Source organism: Cydia pomonella, chromosome 1 (assembly GCF_033807575.1).
Source record: "Cydia pomonella isolate Wapato2018A chromosome 1, ilCydPomo1, whole genome shotgun sequence".
NCBI classification, from domain to species: Eukaryota; Metazoa; Arthropoda; class Insecta; order Lepidoptera; family Tortricidae; genus Cydia; species Cydia pomonella.
The window spans coordinates 20499625-20524189 of NC_084703.1; the positions used below are offsets into that span (position 1 = coordinate 20499625).

At 36.7% G+C, this 24565-nt stretch overlaps 1 protein-coding gene across 5 annotated transcripts in view; it reads right to left on the reverse strand.

The window, feature by feature from the left end:
* LOC133526768 (kalirin) overlaps positions 1 to 24565 on the reverse strand; it is a 228163-nt gene that overhangs the window by 182983 nt on the left and 20615 nt on the right. For all 5 annotated transcript variants that reach the window (XR_009800775.1, XM_061863506.1, XM_061863515.1 and 2 more), the window contains exons 6-12: positions 23906 to 24236; positions 23639 to 23790; positions 22836 to 23059; positions 21936 to 22016; positions 21532 to 21852; positions 21139 to 21330; positions 19637 to 19806 (exon numbers count right to left, since the gene is read on the reverse strand). Coding sequence is in view for 4 of the 5 variants with exons in the window: in XM_061863506.1 (XP_061719490.1) it covers positions 19637 to 19806; positions 21139 to 21330; positions 21532 to 21852; positions 21936 to 22016; positions 22836 to 23059; positions 23639 to 23790; positions 23906 to 24236 (1471 nt within the window). In the remaining variant the exon portion in view is untranslated. The remainder of the gene's footprint in view (positions 1 to 19636; positions 19807 to 21138; positions 21331 to 21531; positions 21853 to 21935; positions 22017 to 22835; positions 23060 to 23638; positions 23791 to 23905; positions 24237 to 24565) is intronic.

Genomic DNA, 24565 nt, shown 5'->3' on the forward strand with positions numbered 1-24565 from the left:
ATCGGCTAATGAATGTAACGTGTACATGAAGCGCCGATGGAAATGCGAACATTCCATAATACGCGTCGTTTTCTACTGTCGCCGGAGCGAGGCGCATTCCTTGCCCGTCAGCGCCCAGTCGGAACAGAACGTCTTCAACCATCCACTCTCGCACAATCCACTAACACCTTCTATTACTTTATTGTCGTCGAAGACGCTCACCGAAAAATTCATACCGGTCAAGACATTTTCTCCATTTTTAATTTTTTTTTTAAATTATTAAATATACATTCAAAAAGTGCCTTAGGAGAAATGGGCCGTGTACTTTTCAGGTCGATCCCATCGTAAATAAAATGTGTACACATTGTCAAAAAGACTTAAGAAAACACTGTTCTGCTCGGTTTTAATAATACAAAATGTTGCATATCGACTAGTTTCAGTATGACCTAAGTATTGTTCTGACAGAACACAGTGAGAGGTCTTGAATTTTTACAAGCTTTTATTTAGCTTGCAATGTATGTATGTATCTATATTGGTACAGGTCAAATCTTGCTAGGTAAATTTGACCCATTTCCCGGTTTCCAATGAACCTGATGAGTGACACGAGGTGGCCATAGAAACTCTGTGATAAAATAACGCACCCGAATAGTGTTTGGGTTTTTTAGAATTGTCTCGAGGAGTACAAGTTGCCTGTTGAAAGAAAAGTACAGTGAGCGATAAAAATTGTATCAAATATGATTTTTTTACAAAACTTTTTACCTGCGAACTTCATTTGATTGAGTGCATATTCTAATTTATATTTTTTCCAAGTATGTTCACCGATACTTCTGAGGCGTCAGATACCTATCTACAAAAAGCACACACTGCTTGTTACACTGATGACCCGACATGCAGTTAACCCGAACCCTTTAAAAAGATGCCAAGTTCCAAAATGTTGACATAGAATATCAAGAAACGGACCGTCCAGCAAAGAATTCGATTATAACTAGCTTGCCTATTTTGGGACGAATTAGCACCTTATTCCACTGGTATGGAGAAAGAGCAATCAAACTATTAGTGCGAGTGAGATACAAATACAAACAAATACAAATAATATATTGAAAAAAGTATAGTACAGTGGTAGCACTTAAAGACTAAGGATTTAGGATAAGGAAAACTTTACAAATGCCTGAACTAGGAGTTCCTGTGTTTCAGGCAAAATAGGACAATATTAATTAATTTGTAATTATTCATTTAATTATAATTATAAATAGTACACAATAAAAATCTTATCACCTTAACAAAATAAATTATTTAAGTATTCTATATCAAAGTACAGTAAGTAATCATTTTACGACTATTAGTAAGTTCTCTGTATCCTCGTATGTCATATTTTGAAGGGCGTCGCGTAGCGTAGGTATTCTTACAACCAGCATAGCCAAGTGGGTATAAGTCTAGTTTGACATTTAACCTGTTGTACAAAAAAGGGCACAAAAAGACAAAAAAATCTAGATGAAAATACGTGCTTTCTTTGTACTAGGGATTGCAAACCGGATTGATTTTCAATCCGGCCGGACCGGATCCGGTTTGGTATAGGGATATTAAAGTTAATTAAATGATATATTTTTCTAGTTTTTTGCGTAATACGTGTTCCTAAATCTATAATTTGAAGTTAATAAATAACTTCTTAACAATAAAATAGAACTTAGTAGTAAAAAGACTAAAAAGTGTTACAATGTCTATATCAGTTTAAAAACAAAATATGAAATCGGCCATTTATTATATTTAACCATTCGAAAGTGCTCAAATTTTCGATTACAATTATAACTTTGATTAGTTTCCAAAGCCCGATGATGGGATGTGGGGTGGGAATTGGAACTCCTTGAAAGGACATGTTTTTGTAACTATTCTTTGATTGAATTCTTTGTAACGTTGGCATCTATTCTATTAAGAAAAGAAAATATTTTACTTTTAACCAAAATTATATTAAATGTGCTCCAGTATTATCTTGCTCGAATTTTTTGTCCGAGAATGTAGCAGGCTGTATGATTTAAAAAATTCAACTTCTGTTATTTTACAGGAAAGTATAGTGGTCAAATTATAGGAAACAAACGTGACGTGACACGACGATCTTATGTGAAAAATAATAGAATGTAGGATTGAAAACCATCGCGGAAAGGGACTCCCTAAGAAAAGTTACTTCAATCAAATAAAGAATTGGCTACACATAGAGTAGCATGTACCAGGAGATGAAGATTGAATGAAATTGTAAAGAATTAACATTTTACCATATTATATATATACATATAATCATCGGAGTAAACTATATATCATATATTAATTCACACATATTGATGAGCCCAACTCTAGTCGGTAGAGTACCGCCGACTTAATTCTGATCATTTGTTTACTATTAATCTCCTATCATAACATTATGACACAATATTAACCTTCTCTTTAGCATAAATTACAAATGCCTTCCATGGCATCTGCATCCTTTAATTTATCCTTCTATTACAGTCTTTATGTAATCGTCATATCGTGCCACCAACACGAAAGAAGATGAAATCTTCTTCTGTTCCCATTTATCGTCATAATAAATATATAAAAATATCTTACTAAATTCAAACTTTTTCATTCGTTTTATGTTCTGTTTAACTTCATACCTCTCACCCGTCGCCTTTTCCTCCTGAAACGCACAGCGCGTGCTGTATTTAGGCGTTTTTTTATTTTACCGGATCCGGTCCGGATCCGGCGATTTTTACCGGACCCGGTAGCTCTTAAAAACTGCCGGATCCGGCCGGATTACCGGATCCGCCGGACCGGATTGCAATCCCTACTTTGTACGGTTTGAATACATATATTTACGCTTTTCTTACTATATTCAGTGTTGAAAGGAATTTTGGTGTGCTGCTTTAGGGTTGTACTTAATATAAATAGTTGTCGAACAGTTAGTACTTCACATGCTTTATAAAGGAGTTCAGTGGGGTATCAGAATGGGCGGTAAGTAGCTACCTTTAGCCCTGGCTCTTTCTAGGTTTAGTAGTGTTGTTTTAGCTGTACCGCCCCAGAAAGAAATACAGTAACTTAGTATCGATTGACATAGTGAAAAGTATACTTGCTTGATTAAAGTTGTATAGAAAGTAAGATTTTTTTTTCAATCAATGGCTTTTACTCCTCGCTAATTTTAGCAAGGTAGATTCTGCCAATGTCGAGGTGTGGACTTTTGACTTATGTGAGCAGAGAATGTGCGGTTTAATTTTGATTTTTGTGGAAGGAAAGGCTGGGAACCTAAAACAAACAAATATTATGGACATCACAGACAAACACATGACATGACACATTTGACATAATACCAACATTAGAAAAAGAGCGGAAAGCGGATGACAGATTGTTAACGCAAGTAACATAGCGGATGAAATGGAGGAAAAACGTAGAAATTAAAATATATAGATAGATAGAAATATAGTAAGAGTAAAAATTAAAGTTTTATATCGTGCTCCTGTATATACTTAATAAGAATAGAAGTTAATAGAGGCGGGTCCATTAGAGTGAGAAGTGAGTAGAAATTTATAGGTCGTGGAATATTTTCAGGTAGCACATCATATAAAGAGTAATTGAATCTCGGACAAGAAAGTAAGTTAAGCAGACGTTCGCCAATATGGCAGTGTCAAATAGATTCCCACCAATAGGCTAAAGAAACAACGCACCCGATAGAGTAAGTGCGGTTTAAACTAAACAGTTAACTTTACTACCAACACAAAAATTCTGCTCGCGGCTCCAATAGAAACCCTTAAACGCTATAGGCTAGCTGTCCAACAATAAGGGCTCAGTAGTAGTTTTATTGGTAGTTAAAGCTACCAATAACAAATAAAACATCTCCGGCAATTTTATATCCAATTTTATGGATATGGGCAGCCCAGAAGCTTTAAAACTTCACCAGTGGCGCCTTGTATAGATGTTATTGGCTTCTTTATTTTTCTTTTCTGTATTAACTACATATTACTACATTGTGAATAAATTAAGACAACACAACAGTAAGTTAAGATGAGAAATTCCCATCCTCATGCTACTATTGCAGTTCAGAATGGCAATATTTATTATGCCGATTAAATTGTTATCATAACAGAAGTCAATTTACAAAGGGCAATTGTTAAATGGAACGATTATAAATATTATCTAGACGCACACCATACGCGTCCCCATTGTATTCAGCCTGGACTACCATCCCTGTCTTTTTATAAACACATTCGGTATGTAGGTAGTTTTGCATTCCAAATGCATTGTCCGTTACGTCAATGCCGCGCAAGGGCATCAGATATTAATTAAGATGGTACGATGCCAAAGTCATTACAAATAAAGACGCTTGTAACTTGAAATAAAATAGCCTAAGCAAAAAAACATACACAATACGTAATAAAGTAAGTGCAAATTATGTTTTAACAGGATAACATTTTTCGAAAGTCTGTTAATATATTTTTAGACATTACAAATACCTATGGGTTTTTATATTTGTGTCCGCAAATTTCACAGTCCCGTTGCATACTAACGATGAAGTCCTGTTTAAAAAATGGACTGATTAGGTAAACAACAAAAGCCATTTCAAGAGCCATCAATGATGGCGCATCGCACTCGCGGTGTGCTTAAGGGGTGTATTTGCTAAGTACTCTGAAAACAGAAATTATAAAAAATACTTATTTAGAAATCTTCGAAAATACCAGGAAGCTAAATTTTGGCACTTTTTTCGTATCGATATTTTCAGACGTGACCGTACATATTTAGAGATGAAATGTTCAGTTTGGCCCTCTTTAGCCCCTTAGAGCCCAAAAGCCCCATCACAAGACTAACCAACACCCTGTTATTCCCAAATAATATGTATAAGTACTTAATTGCATGCACAGATGTATGCATATAATAGCAGTCAATGAGAAAATTAAATAAAGGGAAAACCTTAACTTTAGATTGATCGTATTGAAATTTTATTTATCATTCTCCTGCATTACTTAACAATTGGTTTGTTTACGTGCTTGAGGCTTTGGTGATGGTACCGCCCACGAGAAACCACGACTGTATATAACCTATTTTTAATTATTACTTATGTTATTCTAGTATAAATAAACTGCTATTATATTGCCCACTAGTAATGTATATCACAATTAACTAGTGCATTTTGCTTGTCGGAGAGCTAGGATTAGATCGGACATGCAAAGAATAGAAGTCATAACTTTAACTAGAAATCTTGCATCTCACACGGTCACGAACAAGTCCCGGTTAAGTTTTCCAAAAGCAAGTTAGCAGGACTTTATGCCCTTCGGACAAGGTAGTTTAATTAGTGTTGGAGACGAGACTGATAGTTATCGTTACACGTGAGTGTGCGAAGAGAACGGTATTCGTTGACATTAGGCACGACGCTCGCAGCTCACGTACAACGCGTGGAAGCGTTGCGAGCTCAGATGAACTGTCCACTTTCTACGAAACAAAGAATGCATTATTTACATGACACCCTACCTTCTTTAATTAAAACCTTAATAGACATGCACACGACACTAACTAGTCATTTCATTTCTCAATTACAGCATTTGCCTATGCGATCATTTCTACTGAGGTACGTAGGAGCAGACAGAAGCATAAGTTGTAAAGTAACATTTTGACGGACAGTTTACTAGGGATGGGCCCAATATTCGGCAAATATTTTTTACACTACATATGGTGCTACTTTCCCGCACGCGTGCAATGAACACTTTCCGTGCATACGTCGAAACTTTAAAGAGTCTCCCTTCGGTCGTGTTTTAATTTATCCCCACTCGTTGAGAATTTTATATTTTCTGCACTTGTATCGTAATAGTACATTATGATACAAGTGTGCTAAGTTGGTCATTACACACGACGCGATATTGTGCGCGCGAACTGCAAGCGAGCGCGCAATCAGAAAGCCGATGTGTGTAATGACCATAGCACACGCGTCTCATACGACGTTTTTCAACACACTTGCGAGGAAAAAACAAAACTTATAAATCAGATTTTTTTTCCAAAACAGTAAAGGTACTTTCAAAATGGTGGCTTACAGTTTTAATATACGCAAATATTCACAAATATTCTTTATTGCTCACCAATATGAAAAGAACATAATGACATACAAATTAAACATACAACTTAGACTATGGCAGACAACGGGCGATCTTATCGCTAAAGAGCGACCTCTTCCAGACAACCTTATAAATTATAAATTAGATTTATTTTGTCAAAATAGTAAAAGTACCTACAATTTTCAAAATGGTGGCTTATAGTTTAACATCGAATAATTGCACCAAAGCATGCTGGGCTTGTAGGCACTTATTCGCCAGTTCATTGAAGTAAGCTACCTATACGTTTTCTAAGAAAGACTGGGCGTTTTTGCTGATTTTCCATTGAACAAAAGTTTCATATGCCGCCAATTATTTTTCGCTCGATTTTGATGGTAAAAGACTATCGGTCTCGGCTCTTGCCTCTATTAGTATTACTGGCAGCGTCAATTTTATGTGTTCTTCATTTTCAATATATAAACTAAAAAAATGCAAAAGTATTCAAATTTTATGACAAATACAGAAAATGACTGGCGCGTTATTTTTTTTACGCACGATTCCCATGCGCGCGCAAGGCAAAGGCGCGAACGAAATCGACAAACAGGCAATTAAAAAAATGTAAAAAAAGCTAATATTTTCGTTTTCTATTCGACGGATAGAGATGAAATCGATAAAATGTTATATTTATTCATTGATGAAATTTACGAGATAATTTAATCTATAAATTATGTTTGGTGTGATAAAACCTCTTTTAACTAACCTTTGAAACACCTAATAGTTGGTTTAAAATGTATTACTCGACCAAATTAACAAGGCTCCGTTTCCATGCATATTATTAGCAATCAGTTACCTTCTTAACTCAATTGGATAATATAATGAAAAAGCCCAAGTGTTATAATATACTGAAAAAGCACGCGTGTTTAATATCTAGGATTATGAGCCAAAAGTCAGTGGAATAAAAACATCGTTTTGAGCAAGTGTGTTGAAAACGTAGTTTATAATGCTGAATTAACAATATCATTCAAGTGCAAGCGAAAAGTCGTAACTGTAAGGTCTGTAATACCCACGGAACCAATATTTGTTACATTGTGATTTTTTCGCAAATGTATTAAAAAACGTCATTCAATGCTCGTGTGCAAGTGTCATTATTTACTCGTCCCGTGTCTTTAATTCGCCTACGGCTCATAAAAGACATCTCGATACTCGTAAATAACGACACACTGCACACTTGCATTGAAACGTACTATTATTATGTTAGTCTTGTTGCAACATTCGTAAAATGTAAGCTCCTCCAGAACTTTTCAAGTACTCTGTATATACCGTATGCTTGTTTGCTACCAACGTAGTATAAAAAAAACCTTTCCTATTGTCATTAAAACACATAATGAGAAAGAAATCCAAAGAATGTTTTGATTATTTAGAGAAATGAAATAGTAGATGGTTAACCAAGGGATGATATGCACTCGATATCTTCCGAGGTAGGCGCTCGAACGCAGTGGGAGCGCCAATAGCCCGAGGCTGAAATGATGCCTTTCGCCCGAGTTGAACACTCGACTTTTATTTTGAATACGAGGGAAACATATATATATATATCGTATTCGGAAGGTAAAATGCTGTCGTGCAGAAATGTCTCACTTTTTGCACTTTTTTTAGAACACCCTCTTGCCCCCTTTATCAGAGCATGAGAAATGAAAAATTATTTGCGAATCGCTTGCCTTCTGAATTTTTTTTCTCTAGGGAATTGCCTAAAAAGCAATTGATCTTTAGCTGCTAACGTAATTAAAGCGTTTTCAAATGGTTTTTCGAATCATAAAGATGAACCGAATAATTCGGCCGAATATTCGGTTCCGTAAGATCTGAACCGAACATTCGCCTGAATATTTGTTTTCGACAAACTCAATATCTCTTATACAAAGTAGATACTCAAAAGGCGACAAGAGTGTCAAGACATTAAAGCCGTGTCAATATACTTGCGTCATTATTTTAAAAGCTGAATGTGAATAATACGTACAATACTGATATTCAGAATTAGGAAGAGTAAACTGACAGAAATTTTATTTTATTATGGCATATTTTTTACTATTTTTCGTATACTTATATATTGACCTTCGCAATTGCAGGCGCACCACATACAAAACAGGCATACAAATATAATAATTAAATGGGTCGTTAAAATACATCACACGTTTATATACCGTGTTTTTATTGAATAACGTTAACTCCGGGGTATGGGTAAGTAAGTACGGTTAAGGAAAATAAAAGGCATACCAAATTAAAAAAAAAAAAAAAATTTCTTTTTCATTAATGGAATGATACATATAGTTGTTGTAATACGGGCATTTCATTTAAATCAACCAAACAATTAAAAACTGTAACACATCAATGTCATTTCGAACATCGATCGTCCGAGATAGTACTAACGTTTAGCAGTAAATCTATATATTCATATTAAACACTAATGAATACGTAAACAAGCCCTGATGCAAGTGTACACGCTCGTAAGGGCCTTATAAGATAAAAAATTGTTATTGATTATCTCCGAAATGGAGTTAATAAGAATACCGGTGTCTTTGAGAAAGTTACTTAATTTAAGCTCAGGAAATTCGAAATTAACGGAAATTAAGAAAAACACGGTGTATATAGCGATAAAATGAAAATATTGCATCCCCGATTTCACCAGCACTGACAATAGACATTATCAAGCTTGCTTTCTCCACGCTAAGAACCGGTAAATACGATAATTACAAACAAGACAATAGTTCCGCATTGGTAATTATCTATTAAATAAAGCATGCTCTGCATTTAAGTGTACCCTTACGCGGTAGTTTAAGATGAATTCCAATAATATGTATTTTTTGACTAGGGTAGTATCGTCCACCTGGGCGTTTTGTGACTTCTACGGCAATCAATGTGTATTCGTCAACTTCAGGTTAACTTGGGACTAAGGGTAAATACTTATTTGTATAATGTCCACGAAACTTGGTTTGCTAATTCATCAATCTTAATAGAAGAAAAGGTTAATTAATGCATGTCTCCATAAAAATGTCACAATAATATAAATTATAAATAAAAAAATCATAACGGACAAACCAACCTTAAGTAGAAAAATCTTTTTTTCGAAAAAGAATGCTATTCTCCCTTCCCTTTTCAGTCCATGCCATATGTTTGTTGAATATAACGAACAAGGGAAGAAACTGTCTCAAGTACATATCAATCGAGTTGGTCAAGAGGATACTTATGATTGTAACAACCCGAGTGGGGGCGAGAACGGAACCCGGGCTCTGGTCGCGTCCTCCGTCGCCAGGGCTCGACGGATGCGGTGATTGTGAGACAATTTAAATCGTTCGCCGGACCCATCAGCCATTGTTGGCAGCTTCCCGAACTCAATTCACGAGTTATCCATCTAATATTTATTTAGATATGCAAACCAAAGCTGTAAAGCCGGCTCACAATTCCGTCTGCGGCATCATGTTTCCGAAAGAGATTAATTTGATTTATATATTTTTATGATGCATAGAATAGTGTTCTTAATTTTCTGATCTAAAATCTACTCAACTCGAGCTATGAACATTTATTATTTATTGATTTTCTAGTTTCTTCTTTTACCGTATTTTTTCTATATAATTGCTGAAAGGCAACTATGACTACGCAATTAATTTAAATTAAATTTACTTCCTTTCTTTAAAACTGATCAGTTCTCCACGCAAAAACAACGTCTCTGCTTTAGATTCATAAAGCCACATGAAAATACAATATCTTGTACTGAATGTATATATTTATTTTTAATTTAAAGAAGCAGAAAAAATATAGTACAGGAGGATATTCTTTCTAGGAACAGTATAGAAACATACCAGGAAAGTATTGACGCCACGTTGCAAGTGGACGTCGTGCGTACAGGATGAATATAAAAACAAAACCTAAATAATCTTTTAGCAACACCTGCCCTAAGTTTCGATATAACACCGCTAATGCTGACAAGCATCAATAATATCAAAATATTTAAAATTCATTTTAACAAACTCTTAATAGTCTTAATATGGGGTTATTACCTTAAAAGTCACAAGAGCAAAGATTTATACATTATTCGAGTATTTATCAATAAAATAAAGCGAAAAAATTTATATTTTCCTTGAACAGCCTAGTCCATGTAGGTACTTTATGCCATATCTTGATTAATTGATTTTAAAATAAGTACCTATTATAAGTACAAGTGCGATATAAATAATGTTCATTTAATTAATAGCATTTGTCTAATATCCACAACATTTCAAAACGATCGTGCATAAATATAGTTGCCGAAGACGTAAAACTTTTATGATATCGATGTAACGGAACATAGGACCGTAAAAAATATAAATCCACCTTATTCTACGAGTAAAAGTACACAAGTTATATCATATCCTGCTAATAAAAAATATACCGTGATATTTTGTTTTTATTCATCATTATATCGTTGAAATATAAAGCAAGACAGCAATGCACTTTTACTATAATGTGAAACCCCACGAAAAAATCCTAGGTATAATATTGTAAATCTTAACTTGATCGAATAAAGTTTGGCGCGAAAATCACGAATGATAAGTTGGCCACTTAGACCGGTTCGCGTTCGAGGAATGCGCGTGTGTACGCGGTGTTTGCCGCGCGCAGACTGGGAATGACTCGGGAGGCAAGCACGCGACGCTCGTACCTGCTCAACCGAAATACTATCTTACGACGCGTGGAAGAAAAAATATGTATATATGTACTATCTCATAAAAATGTAAAATAAAATAATACTTTGGGAGCGTTTAACTGTTTCTGTAAAGTGATATTAACAGTAGATAAAAATAAACAGTAGGCAATACTTACTTGTACAATGTTTTATTAATGGAAACAAGGCATTGGAAGAATTAAAACACCTGCAGCAGAGATAGACAAATTGTAGCATTTTATTTTATTTTATTTAAACTTGGGAAACAAACAGGCAAAATAGTAAGATAAAATAATTAATTTAGATAATTCAAAGTCAAAACAGTTTCCACTTATGACTAATATTATTTATGATTGCTCAGACAAGAATTAATTTATTAGGTTACGACAACACCAATATATTTTATGCTATATATTACAGAGATAATTATATTAAAAGACACGTGTATTTAGTAAATACATTTACCATTAACATTTTAAACAATTTTACTTAAAAAATGTTTACTTTATTATTATGATTTTTTTATCGCAGAAACAAACTGTTAGAGACGTGGTTTATATCATGATCTATGTATTTTTCATTATAATTTTTACAAGCTCTGACTAGTAACCTATTTCTTGCTTACGCTGTACGACACAATGGAGTAGCAAACAAGCTTACAGAACGAATACGCCGATTCAGACATCTATATGATATTTTTGAGAGGAGATTAGGAGAATCAGTCAAGCCATCAAAAATTTTGTATAAAAATATTTAATCACTGATTTCACGACGCTTATAGAGAGGTTCTAATATATTTGTGCTGTCAAAATTCCAAAATTTGTATTTCAATCTTTTAGTAAATTTATTCTGAATATGTTCAATTGTCTCAACGTGTACATTAAAATGAGGACACCAGACTGTGCTAGCATACTCTACATTTGATCGGGCATATGCATTAAATAGAAGTTCTAATGGTTTAAGGTTTTTAAAATCCTTGCTTTGTCGAAAATGTCGAAATAATAATTTTCATGGCAGTATAGTTGCAGGTTAGGATTAACCCCAATAAGGCCTAGTTTACCCTCTGGGTTGGAAGGTCAGATGGCAGACGCTTTCATAATAATAAAGCCTACGCCAATTCTAAGTTGCCAAGCGGACCCCAGGCTCCCATGAGCCGAGGCAAAAATGCCGGACAACGCGAGGAAAAATAAGAAGGGCTAGGAATAAATAGTCAATTCCAGTTAAAATGATTCATTAAATACTAATATGAATCTTGATACCATATCTATACCTGATTACAAATTAATAAACCTAAGCAAACAACATGCGCCCAACAACATTACGCCCAAGTCTTTGTCAGTCGGGTAGATAACGGTTTATGATTCAAAATACTAGCTTCTGCCCGCGACTTCGTCTGCTTAGGATGATGATGATGATTGATTGGTTGATCCTAGTTATGTCCTTTCTCGGGTCTTAAAAGAAATTACATCTAAATCGGTTTAGCGGTTTAATCATGAATAGGTAACAGACAGACAGTTACTTTCGCATCTATAATATTAGTAGGGATAGAATTTACGAATACTGTATTCAAACACACTATTGTTATACTGGGTATATATGTACCCAGTATGTGCAAGCCAAACATTATGACCATACACAAACAAGACTATGCTCCCTCAGATGGAGCTCACTTGTCGTCTTCTTTTCCTGTTACGGAGAACAAGTTCAAAGGGGTTAATTACAGAACGACAGGACGTTTATAGATCGAAGATCGATTTATAAGAACTAGGCGTAAAAAAATAATCACTAAAACAAAGCCTGCTTCGTTAAATATATCATTTAGGATAATTTAGAAGCCCCGTGGTGGAGGTGGAGTAAAAGGTTATAGTGTAAGTACATAGTTGCACGAATATAAAACAATTTTGTATCTGAATGACTTACTAACTGCCAATTTTAGTTTTGAAATAGTTTATCAAGGTTTTCGTGTTTTTAATATTAATATTTGTATTTTTTTTTTTTTTGTTATTCCAAAAATATATGATATATCTAACATGCACGTTCCTAATAGGACCCAGCTAGATTTACACACGGATAAAAAAATGCAAATATACCCTTATATATCGCTAATTTTGCTTGGCCGCCCGGCTCGCGGCCCGACCAGCGCGAGGGCAAGTTTTTCTTACATTGAGCAAGAGACTGCGACAGCGAGTACGAGGCGGAAACCTGACGAGTTCTCCGACCTTATAAGGAATCGCTTTTACACTAATCGACACTTTAGACGAAACTGCAATACTCAAGGAAAGATGCATATGAGTCACAAGGGGTCATCCATTAATTACGTCACACGAATTTCTAGGTTTTTTTACCCCTCCCCCTTCCTTGTCACACTAGGTCACATTTACCATGACGTCACATTTTTTGAATTAGGTAATATTATTATTTCATGAAAATATTTTTGATGAAATATATATTCATAATTGTATAACACAAAGCCGATTAGGAAAGAAAATTAAACATATATAAACGATTTTTGTACCAAAAACTCGTTATTTAGCTTTATAACGAATATTTTGTTTAATCGGTTACTGATGATGTTAAAGTGCCGTCACAAAATTTGCGACTCCCCCCTCCTCCTTGTCACGAAATGTCACTTTTTCTTGACCCCCTCTCTCCCCTAGACGTGTGATGTAATTAATGGATGACCCCAAGGACCAGGACGTTTTATTTAATTTCAAAAAGTCACTACTACATTTCCTATCATTCATTGGAAACGGCAACGTGATCGATTTTTCATTCTTTTCTTGATTTATGTTCGGGAGGACTCGAACTGTAACAAATATGTTACGTGCTAAGGGACATCATAATAGATATAAAGTGAAACGAATAGAAATTTAAATTTTATAAAAAATATTATAATATTAACAAATATAATATAAGAAAAATAAATGCTGTATAAATCTGGCTCCGACAACGCTAAAATCCTACTAAACAGATACGCGACGCGAGTATTCGTTGAACGGGTTCAAGGCTTAGTCAAAGCGACGGGCGCTACTTTACCTCCCACAACATTATATTCTCTTAGAAAATTAAAAGTTGTATGCCAGCCACCCGATCTGCAACACCCTTTTCAGATACACGAAACGAACATAGAATAGAATTTCGTTACCGGCAACCGACTCCTTTTGGAAAAGTATTACAAGTTGTAGGTATGTAGTATAAAAGCTGACAACATAACTAAATAGGGCGCTCGAATGTAAGACATCTTATCAGCAGTCCCCGCTTTCCTACGCGAGATTGTTAGCACAATACGCGCAACGTAGCGGAGAAGTGATCTATTGTGATAGTTTTCTGTGGAAAATCGCAATGTCCATGCACTACCCCGTCCACAGTATCTCCGAGAAAGTAGGACACGCGGCAATAGTCCGACGGCACTAACTCTGTTGTATCTCACTCGAAACTGCTGCATTACTTTGCAAACATGGAAATGAAGTTTTATAACCGAGGAATGTATCTAACAGCGCCTAATCATGCACACAAAACGCATTGAAAACAAGCTCATCTAAATTACAAATTATGACACGGAATGCATGTTTATTACCAACGAATTACTAAGCTTTTTACCATGGGTAATTCACGATAAGTCTGTATGGACATCTTAAATAGGTTCCGAATAATTGCGAAGTGGGGTCCGTCCGTTACGGCGAAAACAGAATGAGATCGGGAAACAGTTATTTTCCCACTGCCGTTGCGAAACAAAAGGTGCACGAAAGCGCGCGGGTGGGTGACGTTGGCTGCAGACACTAACTCTGCGGTTCATTAAAAGTATACAATTTCAACGGACTGGAATCTCTTTTTCCGCACCGGTTCTATATTATAGAAAAATGAGAAATGAAGTCTGAAGTTCATTACAACATCGAAAGTTCCCTGTTTAGTTCTAGCATACAATCATGTGAATCACGTGTAGAATAAAAAGGGTGCATAAAATTGATAGAGTACTGAGAATAGTTCCATCGGTCGGCATTTTACAATGCTTGTCCTGCGTCCTTCACTCCAAATCAAGAGTCGAACATTGCACCGACTTGGACAGAACAAAGTGTGGGTGTGTCTGCTGGCTTCTTTTAACATCTATTCCAGAATTGAAATATTATTGCTTTCAATGTGCAAGAATATAATAATATAATATAATATACACAAAAATCAAATTTATTGTAAGAGATGTGCAAAAAAGATGTATAATGGGCCTTAAAAGTGTAGAATAAATACAATGTATTTCGCCATTAGGCGATAATTAACGATAACAATGTGTTGTGTGGAAATCATTTTTAGGCTCTAAAAGCTGGGTGCTATTATAGCCATCCCAATGAGTTTAGGGCGATTAGGTGTACAGTATGGATATCCCACACTTACCCAATAACCTACCCGTAATGACGTAAAAAATAAATCCCATTTAATAAGCACGTACCATGGCATTTCATGTTATATACCTAGCTATAGACTAATTATACCCCACTCAATATCTCTTATATGACATCCTATGGCCGCCTTCTATCTTTGTCATCAGATATGCATGCTCAATGGTATATTGTATTGCTATATAACTAAACAAGTAAAAAAATAACTAATAAATTGATAATAGAAAATCATTCTATATCAGCTTGCAAGATTTGCCCTAAAAAAAATAGGTAAACTAACATACATACAATACCATTAACCCTTTACCAGGCTGACAGTTCAAAAATGACAATCGAAGTCTCTTAGTCTTAGTCATCGAAAATAGAACACGTGCTTGAAGAGCCGCATATGGGAAATATATATCCCTTAGCCTGGTAAAGGGTTAAAAGTTAGTAAAATGCTGGTACAAAGACTTGATATTTAATTATTATTATAATTGACAAACGCAGAAAATTAAAATTTATTGTTAATAAAACATCGACAATATTATCGACGCGTCCCATGCACAATTTAGGTTTACTTAAAACTGACGTCATCTCGTTCACGGACAGGGTTGTCCCTGTTTGTTCTTGTACTTGTATGAATATACTACTCCTCATAGTGTGTTCCTGCCGGTGAGTAAGGTTGCCAGAGCTCAACGAGGGGGGGGGGGTTAGGGTCAGCAACGCGCATGTAACTCTTCGGGAGTTGCAGGCGTACATAGGCTACGGAGACTGCTTACCATCAGGCGGGCCGTACGCTTGTTTGCCACCGACGTAGTATAGAATATATATATATTATATGCTAGTGTTTGATAATTTAGTTGTGTGCGTGTGTAGCGACGCATGCAAAAATATTTGTGTCCGTTACCTCGTCCTACACGCCGTAAACGGCAGAATTTTTCAGATATAAATTTGTGTGCGTTTCTATTTCATTTCAAGCGGTGGTGGCCGAGTGGATATAACGTCCGACTTTCAATCCGGAGGTCGTGGGTTCAAATCCTGGCTCGTACCAATGAGTTTTTCGAAACTTATGTACGAAATGTCATTTGATATTTACCACTAGCTTTTCGGTGAAGGAAAACATCGTGAGGAAACCTGCACACATCTGCGAAGAAATTCAAAGGTGTATGTGAAGTCCCCAATCCGCATTGGGCTAGCGTGGGGACTATAGCCCGAGCCCTCTTGCACATGAGAGGAGGCCTGTGCCCAGCAGTGGGACGAATATAGGCTGAATTATTATTATTTATTATATTCTCTTTCATTTACTTATATCTTCCATGAGTACGAGAGTCAAACACAAAAGGTTTTAAGACTATTTTTATAAATTTTAATATCGGCAGTGTCACAAAAGAAAAAAAAAAACATTACACTGTAATGGAAATAATTAAAATTGTATTTAAATTGAAAAGACAGTACGGTATTTAGGCAGAAAATGAACAGTTGTCATATCATTTTCGCCTCTGACTATAGGGACCGTGCGCGTTGGAGGGTCTGCCATCTTGTGGCCTGAATCGGAACCATAAACATGTACATTTACATGTCACGTGCTTTCTTGTGCATAGTAGGTTCTGCCATCTTGTGGGCTACATCGGAACAATAAACATCACATTTACGCTTCGCGCCAAAAATCTGACAGCTCCTGTGCTGCCTCCTACAGTTCATGCACTCTCCCTATAGCCTAATTCATAAATAAATTCCATCAAATCTACCGAGAAATGTTACTGTCACAATGACATCTGTCAACGTCAGTATGACGGACCAGATGTCACCAACCTTTTTGGAAGAATAAAAATATTATAAACTTACTGAAGGTGACGAACATAATAAAACCGTTTTTGTATGACGATAAAGACGCCTTGACAAGTTATTCGAATAAATATACAAGAAAATCTCGTCCGTATGGCAAGCGACTAAGTGGGACGTTTTGCCGGTTTCCATCGCTCAATTTTTTATACCTTGAATGAAACGCTGCCAACTCTATAAATGAAGGGTTTTTGTTAAATGTGTCACCTATACTTCGACTCAGATGTTTGTTATATAATATAGGTAAATATTTATTCACTATACCTACAAAATTACATTCAAATGTATCGTCTTTAAGCCATTATAATTTAAACGGTACAATCCTTGCTTAGTTGGGGACTAGAATATTTTTAAAACATGCTGGGTACGGTGACAGGTGTCATCTCCAAACAATTTATAATCTTAAAATGCCAAATCTCGCAAAATTGTATTGAGATGAATTCTGTTCTTTTCTGAATACCCTTTCTGTTTGAAAAATACTATAAGTAACAGACGTCAGATGCCGAATGAAGTGACAACTTGACTTGACAAGTGAGTGTCATGGCCGCCATAAATCTATCATGGTAACCATAAGGTCATATTACACTATCCTGTAGTTGTCGTTTTCGAATTTACGTTTTAAGGTATAGTAATAATACACACATCTTAAGACGATAATGTTATTGTATTAAAACGGAATACCAAATGTTGTTTAGACTTGTAGTATTACCATTTCAAAACGAACATTTCTACCTCAAAATAGTTTTGATTCAATATTAATTAATGGCACTGTTTTTTTAATAAGTCTGATTATTTAAACTAAGCATTTAAATACTGTATTTCAAATTAGTAGTAAATTATTTACTTACGTGCATTCGTTCGCCATAAATATATTTACTATTTTTGGAACGTTACATTTTACTGGCAACACAGTGGTAGATTTGATGGAATTTAATTATGAATCAGGGTATAGCTATTATTTTTAAGCTTAGTGACAGACGTCAAACGCCGAAAATGGCGGACACAATTAATCACGTCATGTATTATTAGGCTTCGCCTTGGATTCGTTTCTTCCCCTGTGCGTTTGGCCAAAATGAGGATAAGTGACAGCTCTATCTGTGAGTGTGGACTGGACGAGGTTACTACAAATCATATTTTATTGGAGTGTCCTAAAATACGTTATCCTATATATGATTTTCTTTCTCGTGAGATTAGCCGTCCACTAAATATTAACTTTTTCTAAATTTAGTTTTTACTCCGTTTTGTGGTATTTTGAATGAATTCCTAGCTTAAATTGTAGTATGTATCATATTATTGTACAATAAGTTCCTAGATTTAATACTTAACTGTAGTTTGTTCTGTACATAGTGTAGTATTCATATTGTTTAATAGTTATGTAGTCTATTAGTTAGTAGTAATTTGTATTTCTTTGCAGATTTATCGGATACTCCACCGAACACTGTCTATGACCGTAATATGATATGATTCATATACTAGCCGTGTCTTATCCAACCTCGACATTGGCAGAATCATCAACACCTTGATTAAATAAATAATAAATAAAATTTATTTCGTGAAAAAAACACGTATACAATTTTTACAAGTGTTGAGTCCTCCTAGTAGGTATGAAGACACCTGTGATTGAGCCATAACACGAAAAATTGATTGAATTTGTTCCCGGTAGCGTGTCTATAGTACATAGAACATTTATGTCAGTGGTTAAGATGGCAGCGATTTCTATTAATGTGACCCCATAACCTAAGGAGTGGTTAAGAAAAAAAGTAGCCGCACATTATGTGGATTTTTCATTTTATTTAGTAATAATTTTTAAGTAGCGCATTTTTGTAGTAATCCGTACATACTATTCTATACAATTAAATTTCGTATTTAAAATAAAAGAGCGAATTGAAGTGTTCGCCTTTTATATTACATGTCTGCTACTTAGACTTTTGGAACAGCGTCTTCTGAGAGAATTTATGAGGTGTTTCACATAAACATAGTGTCTTCTTTAAATTTGATTAGCTACTAAATACTTTATTAAATTATCTTATGTTCGATATTGCACTTTTTTGATTTGACTTCACTTTGAAGTAGTTACATGGAATTTCCATTTTTGTGTATTTGCGATTTTTACAGAAATTTGTTAACGAAAGTTACGATATACATTGCAATAAAAATAAGAAACCTCAAACAATCTGATATTTCTCAATATGATTTTATTGTTATTATATAGTATTTTATCTACAGATTACCGAAAATAATAAACTGCTCCATAATTAGTAAAAAATAAAAAATGTACTAGACTAGATAATTCACTCCCATTTTTTTACTCAATCACTCCTTACTTTTGCGTAAAGTTGACTACCGATTTTAACCATCAACTTTACGCAAAAGTAGGTTATCGGAGAAATCGCCGCCATCTTTCCTAATGTTAACTACATTTCTGAGTGTGGCCTCCTGGATACAGCATCCGAAATGTCAATCATACCCGAAAACCTCAAATCCTTTTCACTGGAAAAATTACACCCCTGGAACTCCAGAGATTGATTGATTGACCTGACACGCAGTAGTAACGTCTCGCTCTGTGTGATGTAGGCGACGCGGTGCTGCACGCACTGCTCGAGCTGCACCGCGCTGGCTCCGGTCTATCGTCCGCTGCGCACATGCCGCAGCCGCTGCGGACAGTCTCCACAGTCTCCAACCATTGTACAAGCTGTATGAACAAATGTTACCTGAGATCCTGCAGTAACGCCTCGCCCTGCGCGATGGTGGCGGCGCAAGCCTCGAGGCTGGCGCCGCGGTGCTGCGCGCACTGTTCAAGTGCGCGCCGCGCTGCCTCAGGGCTGTCGTCCGCCGCGCACATGCCGCCACCGCTTCGGACCGTCTCCAGCCATTGGACGAGCTGCATTAACAGATAAGCGTTTCACATTATTACGAGTGCATTGTGCAACGAGAAGTATTGGACACGAGGGAATTAAAGTCCCGAGTTTGCAATATTCTTACCTCCGGAGTTACACACAATGTTTTTCATCACACTTGCGAAGATAAAACAAAATTTTAAGTGAAATAATTCTTAAATCGGTGACATTTCAAACATTCGCCGGCCATATTGTCATTATGTGACATGCTAGGCATCGAAGATACAGACTACGGAAGGTGGAAGTAAGGAAACAAATCTCCATGTACCAAAAAGTGTCATCAAAAAACCTTAAATAAGTGGCGCTACAATACCTAGAATACTTGAACGAAAAATCAAATCATAGACAGCGCACTTCACTCCGTCAATACTCGTAGCGCCTAGATTCTTAGCTACTCTGGAGAGATTTGGAACTATTATTTATAGCTGACAGCTGGACACATTTTCAAAAGTTCTACCATAATAGATGTCACTCCTCTTAATTCCACACTCCATAATACAGACCTATCTGGCATTCAGTCACGATTGAAAATTGTCAAAAAATATTTTAAACGGCTATTATATTAATGAAATTAAATCTTTTTACACATAAACAAAAATATTAAATTAAAAACTTCAATATTTTAAAAGTAAACCTACATGGTTCGTATGAATTAGTGACAGTTTTTTTTAAATATAACTCCCTAGGGAGTTATATCTTATTTTCACGCTCCATAACTCCCTCGGGAACAATATATGAATTTGTCCTTGCATGATTTTTTCGAGCAAGTGTGATGTAAAAATATAAAACACTTATGCCGGATTAAGTCAGTTCAATGCCTTGAGCATTTTAGACCATGGTACCCCCTTTTTCCGGGACTATCGCCGGGCTCTCAGTGCCGGTTTTTTAAGCAATAATTCTGCATTTTTTATTTGGCTCTCCGGTTACATTTTCATTTTGAGCACTTAGCCCGCTTACCAACTTATGCTACTGATTGTACCGTCATTCATAATATATCGTAAAACTTATCGCAAAGATATAAGATCCATCAAAGGATTCAAAGGCTAATAACTGTCGTTGTTAGTAGATGACTTAGAGAATTACATCTAATGTTTTAATGTTCTGTTAATATTGGACGACTTTTAAACAACTAAGGATATTTTTACAACTATTGCGAAGATGAATATATATACATAACACATTCACTGCCAAGGGGCGTGATTTTTTATGACGGTGGACCAACGGTGAATGTGTTAAGGACCCTTAACTGAGGGAAAGCCACATATGTATATCAGACCCTCCCTGTCGTTAATGTCTGAGAGCGAGCGTGTACGTACCTCCTTCTCATGAGTGTAGAGCAGCACGGCGAGGTCGAGCCGGCGGCGGCGGCGGTCGACGCGCGCAGCGAACGCGGCCACGTGCGCCTCCAGCTCGCGTGCCACGCCCAACACCTCCTCAGGGTCGCACTCGCCCGACCGCGCCAGCTCCTCGGCGGCTGCCAGAAGTTTGTCCGCGTTCGTGTACGTGTTCTGTACATACAGATTCCATGTTAATGCAGCTTTAGTCGGTCTCCTTAAAGCACAGTATCTAATGTTTAAATAACTTTTGAACTTCAATTATAAGTGACCGCTTAAAGATTAATAAAGTTCGTCAGTGCACAGATTGATATTTGATAATGGTACTCTACTCAGATTGCGTTACTAATAAAATTTAAACCAATGATTACTTACTTGTGCAACATTTTCGAAATGTTCATGAGATTTTTGATATACTCTAGCTTTGTGGAGATTTCTTCCTATACCCGTGTTCTTCTGTAAAAATACTTCGCCATGGTTCGCTAACCAATCTAATACTTGTCGGCAGTCTTCCTTGTATAGCAAGAGGGCTAATCTCTGGTGCAGTTTGAGCCTGGCCTGGTGGTATCTGGCTTCGAGGGCTCTGTGGTGGCCCAGGATTTGGTGTATGACTGCTAGGACGTGGTTAGCACCGGAACTGTAGTCGGCGGCCGGGTCGCCGCTACTACTTCCCGCAGTGCTGACAGTACCGTCACTCTGTGTTAAACACAACTTAATAAAAAAAGGCTACAATATGTATATTTTTATCTATAGTATAAGTTTTAAAAGTCCATGTTTACCATATCAGCGGGGTCAGTTTGATGGCACACTTGAACTAAGTGATCCAACTGGTAAAGTAGTTTCTTGCTTGTTGAATGGACCTGAAAAAAATAAACATCATATGAATTTGTAATTTGTTACTATCATTAATTTGAATGAAAATTAGCTGATTTTTGCTGGCATCGCTAAATTAAATGGTTTCGAAGCAGGAATGCACCACTTCCTTATACTTAAGAGGGGGCTAACGCAAAATTGTAGTTTTTATATTGAGTTTTTACAAGTTTTAATCAAAGGCAAATGCCATGAATATATTCACTGGAAAATTAGACTATGTTTGCGAGGGCAGACTCTAAGAAAAACTTTAAAAGGTTAAAGTTGGTTCGATAGAAAAAATCACGAAAACATATCTAATTTCATTTACTTCCAATTGTATATTTTTGCCCTGCATACCATAGCTAGATCGCTCTGAAACTTTGTACTAACAATAGGATAAGTTATGCTTGTAATTACTACATGTAGCTTCAGATAGCATAGTTAAAAAAAACAGCAATATTAAGTTTTCATACGAAACTTGTTTTTGTTCTATTTCGTTTATTTTATAAGCTAGGGCTATAAGAAACTCCTATATACTTACTTTACTCTTTGTATTACAGTAATTACAGGCATAGATATAGCTCATGTCATTGTATGTGCAAAGTTTCATTACAATCCAACACATAGTTTGATAATGAAAAGGAAACTCCGTTTGTACGGGAAGATAGAATTCGGCCGAGCTTGCTGCGGACTCTTTGCGGAATCTTCAGTTACAAGTTTCTCGAGGCGCGCCCAATCTTTTGTTCCGCTCTAATTTCCCGGCTTTACATCCCCTCTAACCTAAATTATAGCGGCGGCGGCAGCTCTAATAAGGAATGCTTGATTACCTCAGTATAAGCCTGGCACATGTGCTCATACAGCTGCCTATGCCGCTGGGCGTGCTGCTCCAGCGCGCGCGGGTCGGCGCAGGGCGCGCCGCCTGCCTGCCCCGTGGCCAGCTGCAACGCCACCGCGCACTGCGCGCCCCACCCGCCAACCGCCGACGCGTAGGCCTCCGCCTTGTGGTGGAACACCACCGACAGTGACAGCACTGCTGATCGCTCTTCCAGACCTATACAAGTACCACTGTCAATACCAGCTTGGGTGACTGTATAAAGAAGCGTGACCTAAAATTATTACATAATCTAAATTATTCTTAGCTATTTGTAAAAGCCTTGTAGCAGAGGTGCCGCTGGAATAATATCAAGGAGCAAGTAATTTCAACTTTTTGTATATTTTGTATTCGGCTATTTTTTTAGATCATGAGCAATTCTGCATGAGATAAGAGCTGTGTGCGAAATGTTTAATGTTGTAGCCCTATAAGAGAGATTTACATATTTTTTGAGACTTAATTATTGAAATTGAAACATTATTTACAGTACATATGGGGCTACTTTATAGCACTAGTGCGAGAAGTAGCATATTATGTTACTGTGTCGAACATTTAAAGGGCCATATGTACTGTAAAACGTTGTACGATACATGTGCGAATAGGTAATTCGCAACTCGTGTCGATTTAAAACACTCCCTTCGGTCGTGTTTTAATTTATCGCCACTCGTTTCGAATTTCCTATTTTTCGCACTTGTATCGTAATGTACTATTAAGCTAACTAGTACTTATACGCAGAACTATAATGAATCTGAATGTAACCAGCTGAAAGTTGTTTGTAGGCGCGCTCCAGGCGGTGCGCCAGCCCCGTGATCTGGGCCTCGGCGTAATGGCGCTTGTCCGCGAGCCGCCGCGCGGCCGTCGTGACGCGCGCCACGCTCGGCCGCCCGCCGCCCGTGCAAGCCGCAGCGAATCTAAACAAATCACGATCAGTATCAATCACACGCTTTTTTTATTGACTCCATTTATCTAACATACTTTTATACGATATTATGTACGATCAAAGGCGATGCCATCCATTTTAAATACCTGGCATGTTCTTCTTGAAGTCTCTTCGCGGCCGCGCATGACCGACCGATTTCAACATACGTAGCGAGAAAAGCGGTTCTATGATTGACGATCCATTCGAGCATTTTTTCGCAATCTTGTTCAAATAATCTCAGTTGGAAGCACTGATCAAGCTGCATTTTCTTGTGCTGCCACAGCTTGTGCGCGTGTGCATGTGCGGAGCGCACGGCGGTGAGCTGTGCGCGCACGGCGCCGGGGGAACCGCAGTGGAAGGCGGCCGCTTCTCCGCCGCTGCCGCTTGCCTCAGAGCACGCCGCGTCGGCTGCCTCCAGGCGTTGCAGAACTCGTTCGCCTGTTCAGTTATTTAACCAACTTATAGTAAAATATAAAATTACAAGTATTTTGATAAACATGGATTCAACTTTCACGTGTCACGTTTAATTTAACATAACGCCACATCTTGTTATCTTGGCACTTTTTTGTTTTTATCCCAAAGTACTCCGAAATTCACTCAAAATATCACAAGAATGATTTAATTTTGCCCACCTATCGCACAATTTGACATTCGATTTTGTTAATATTTTTCATACCATCTTGAAACCCACAAACGTCTAGGTCACACTTTTACAAAGGAGAATCTAGTAAATTATTGTTTTACCGTCATTGCTACCGTCATCCTCG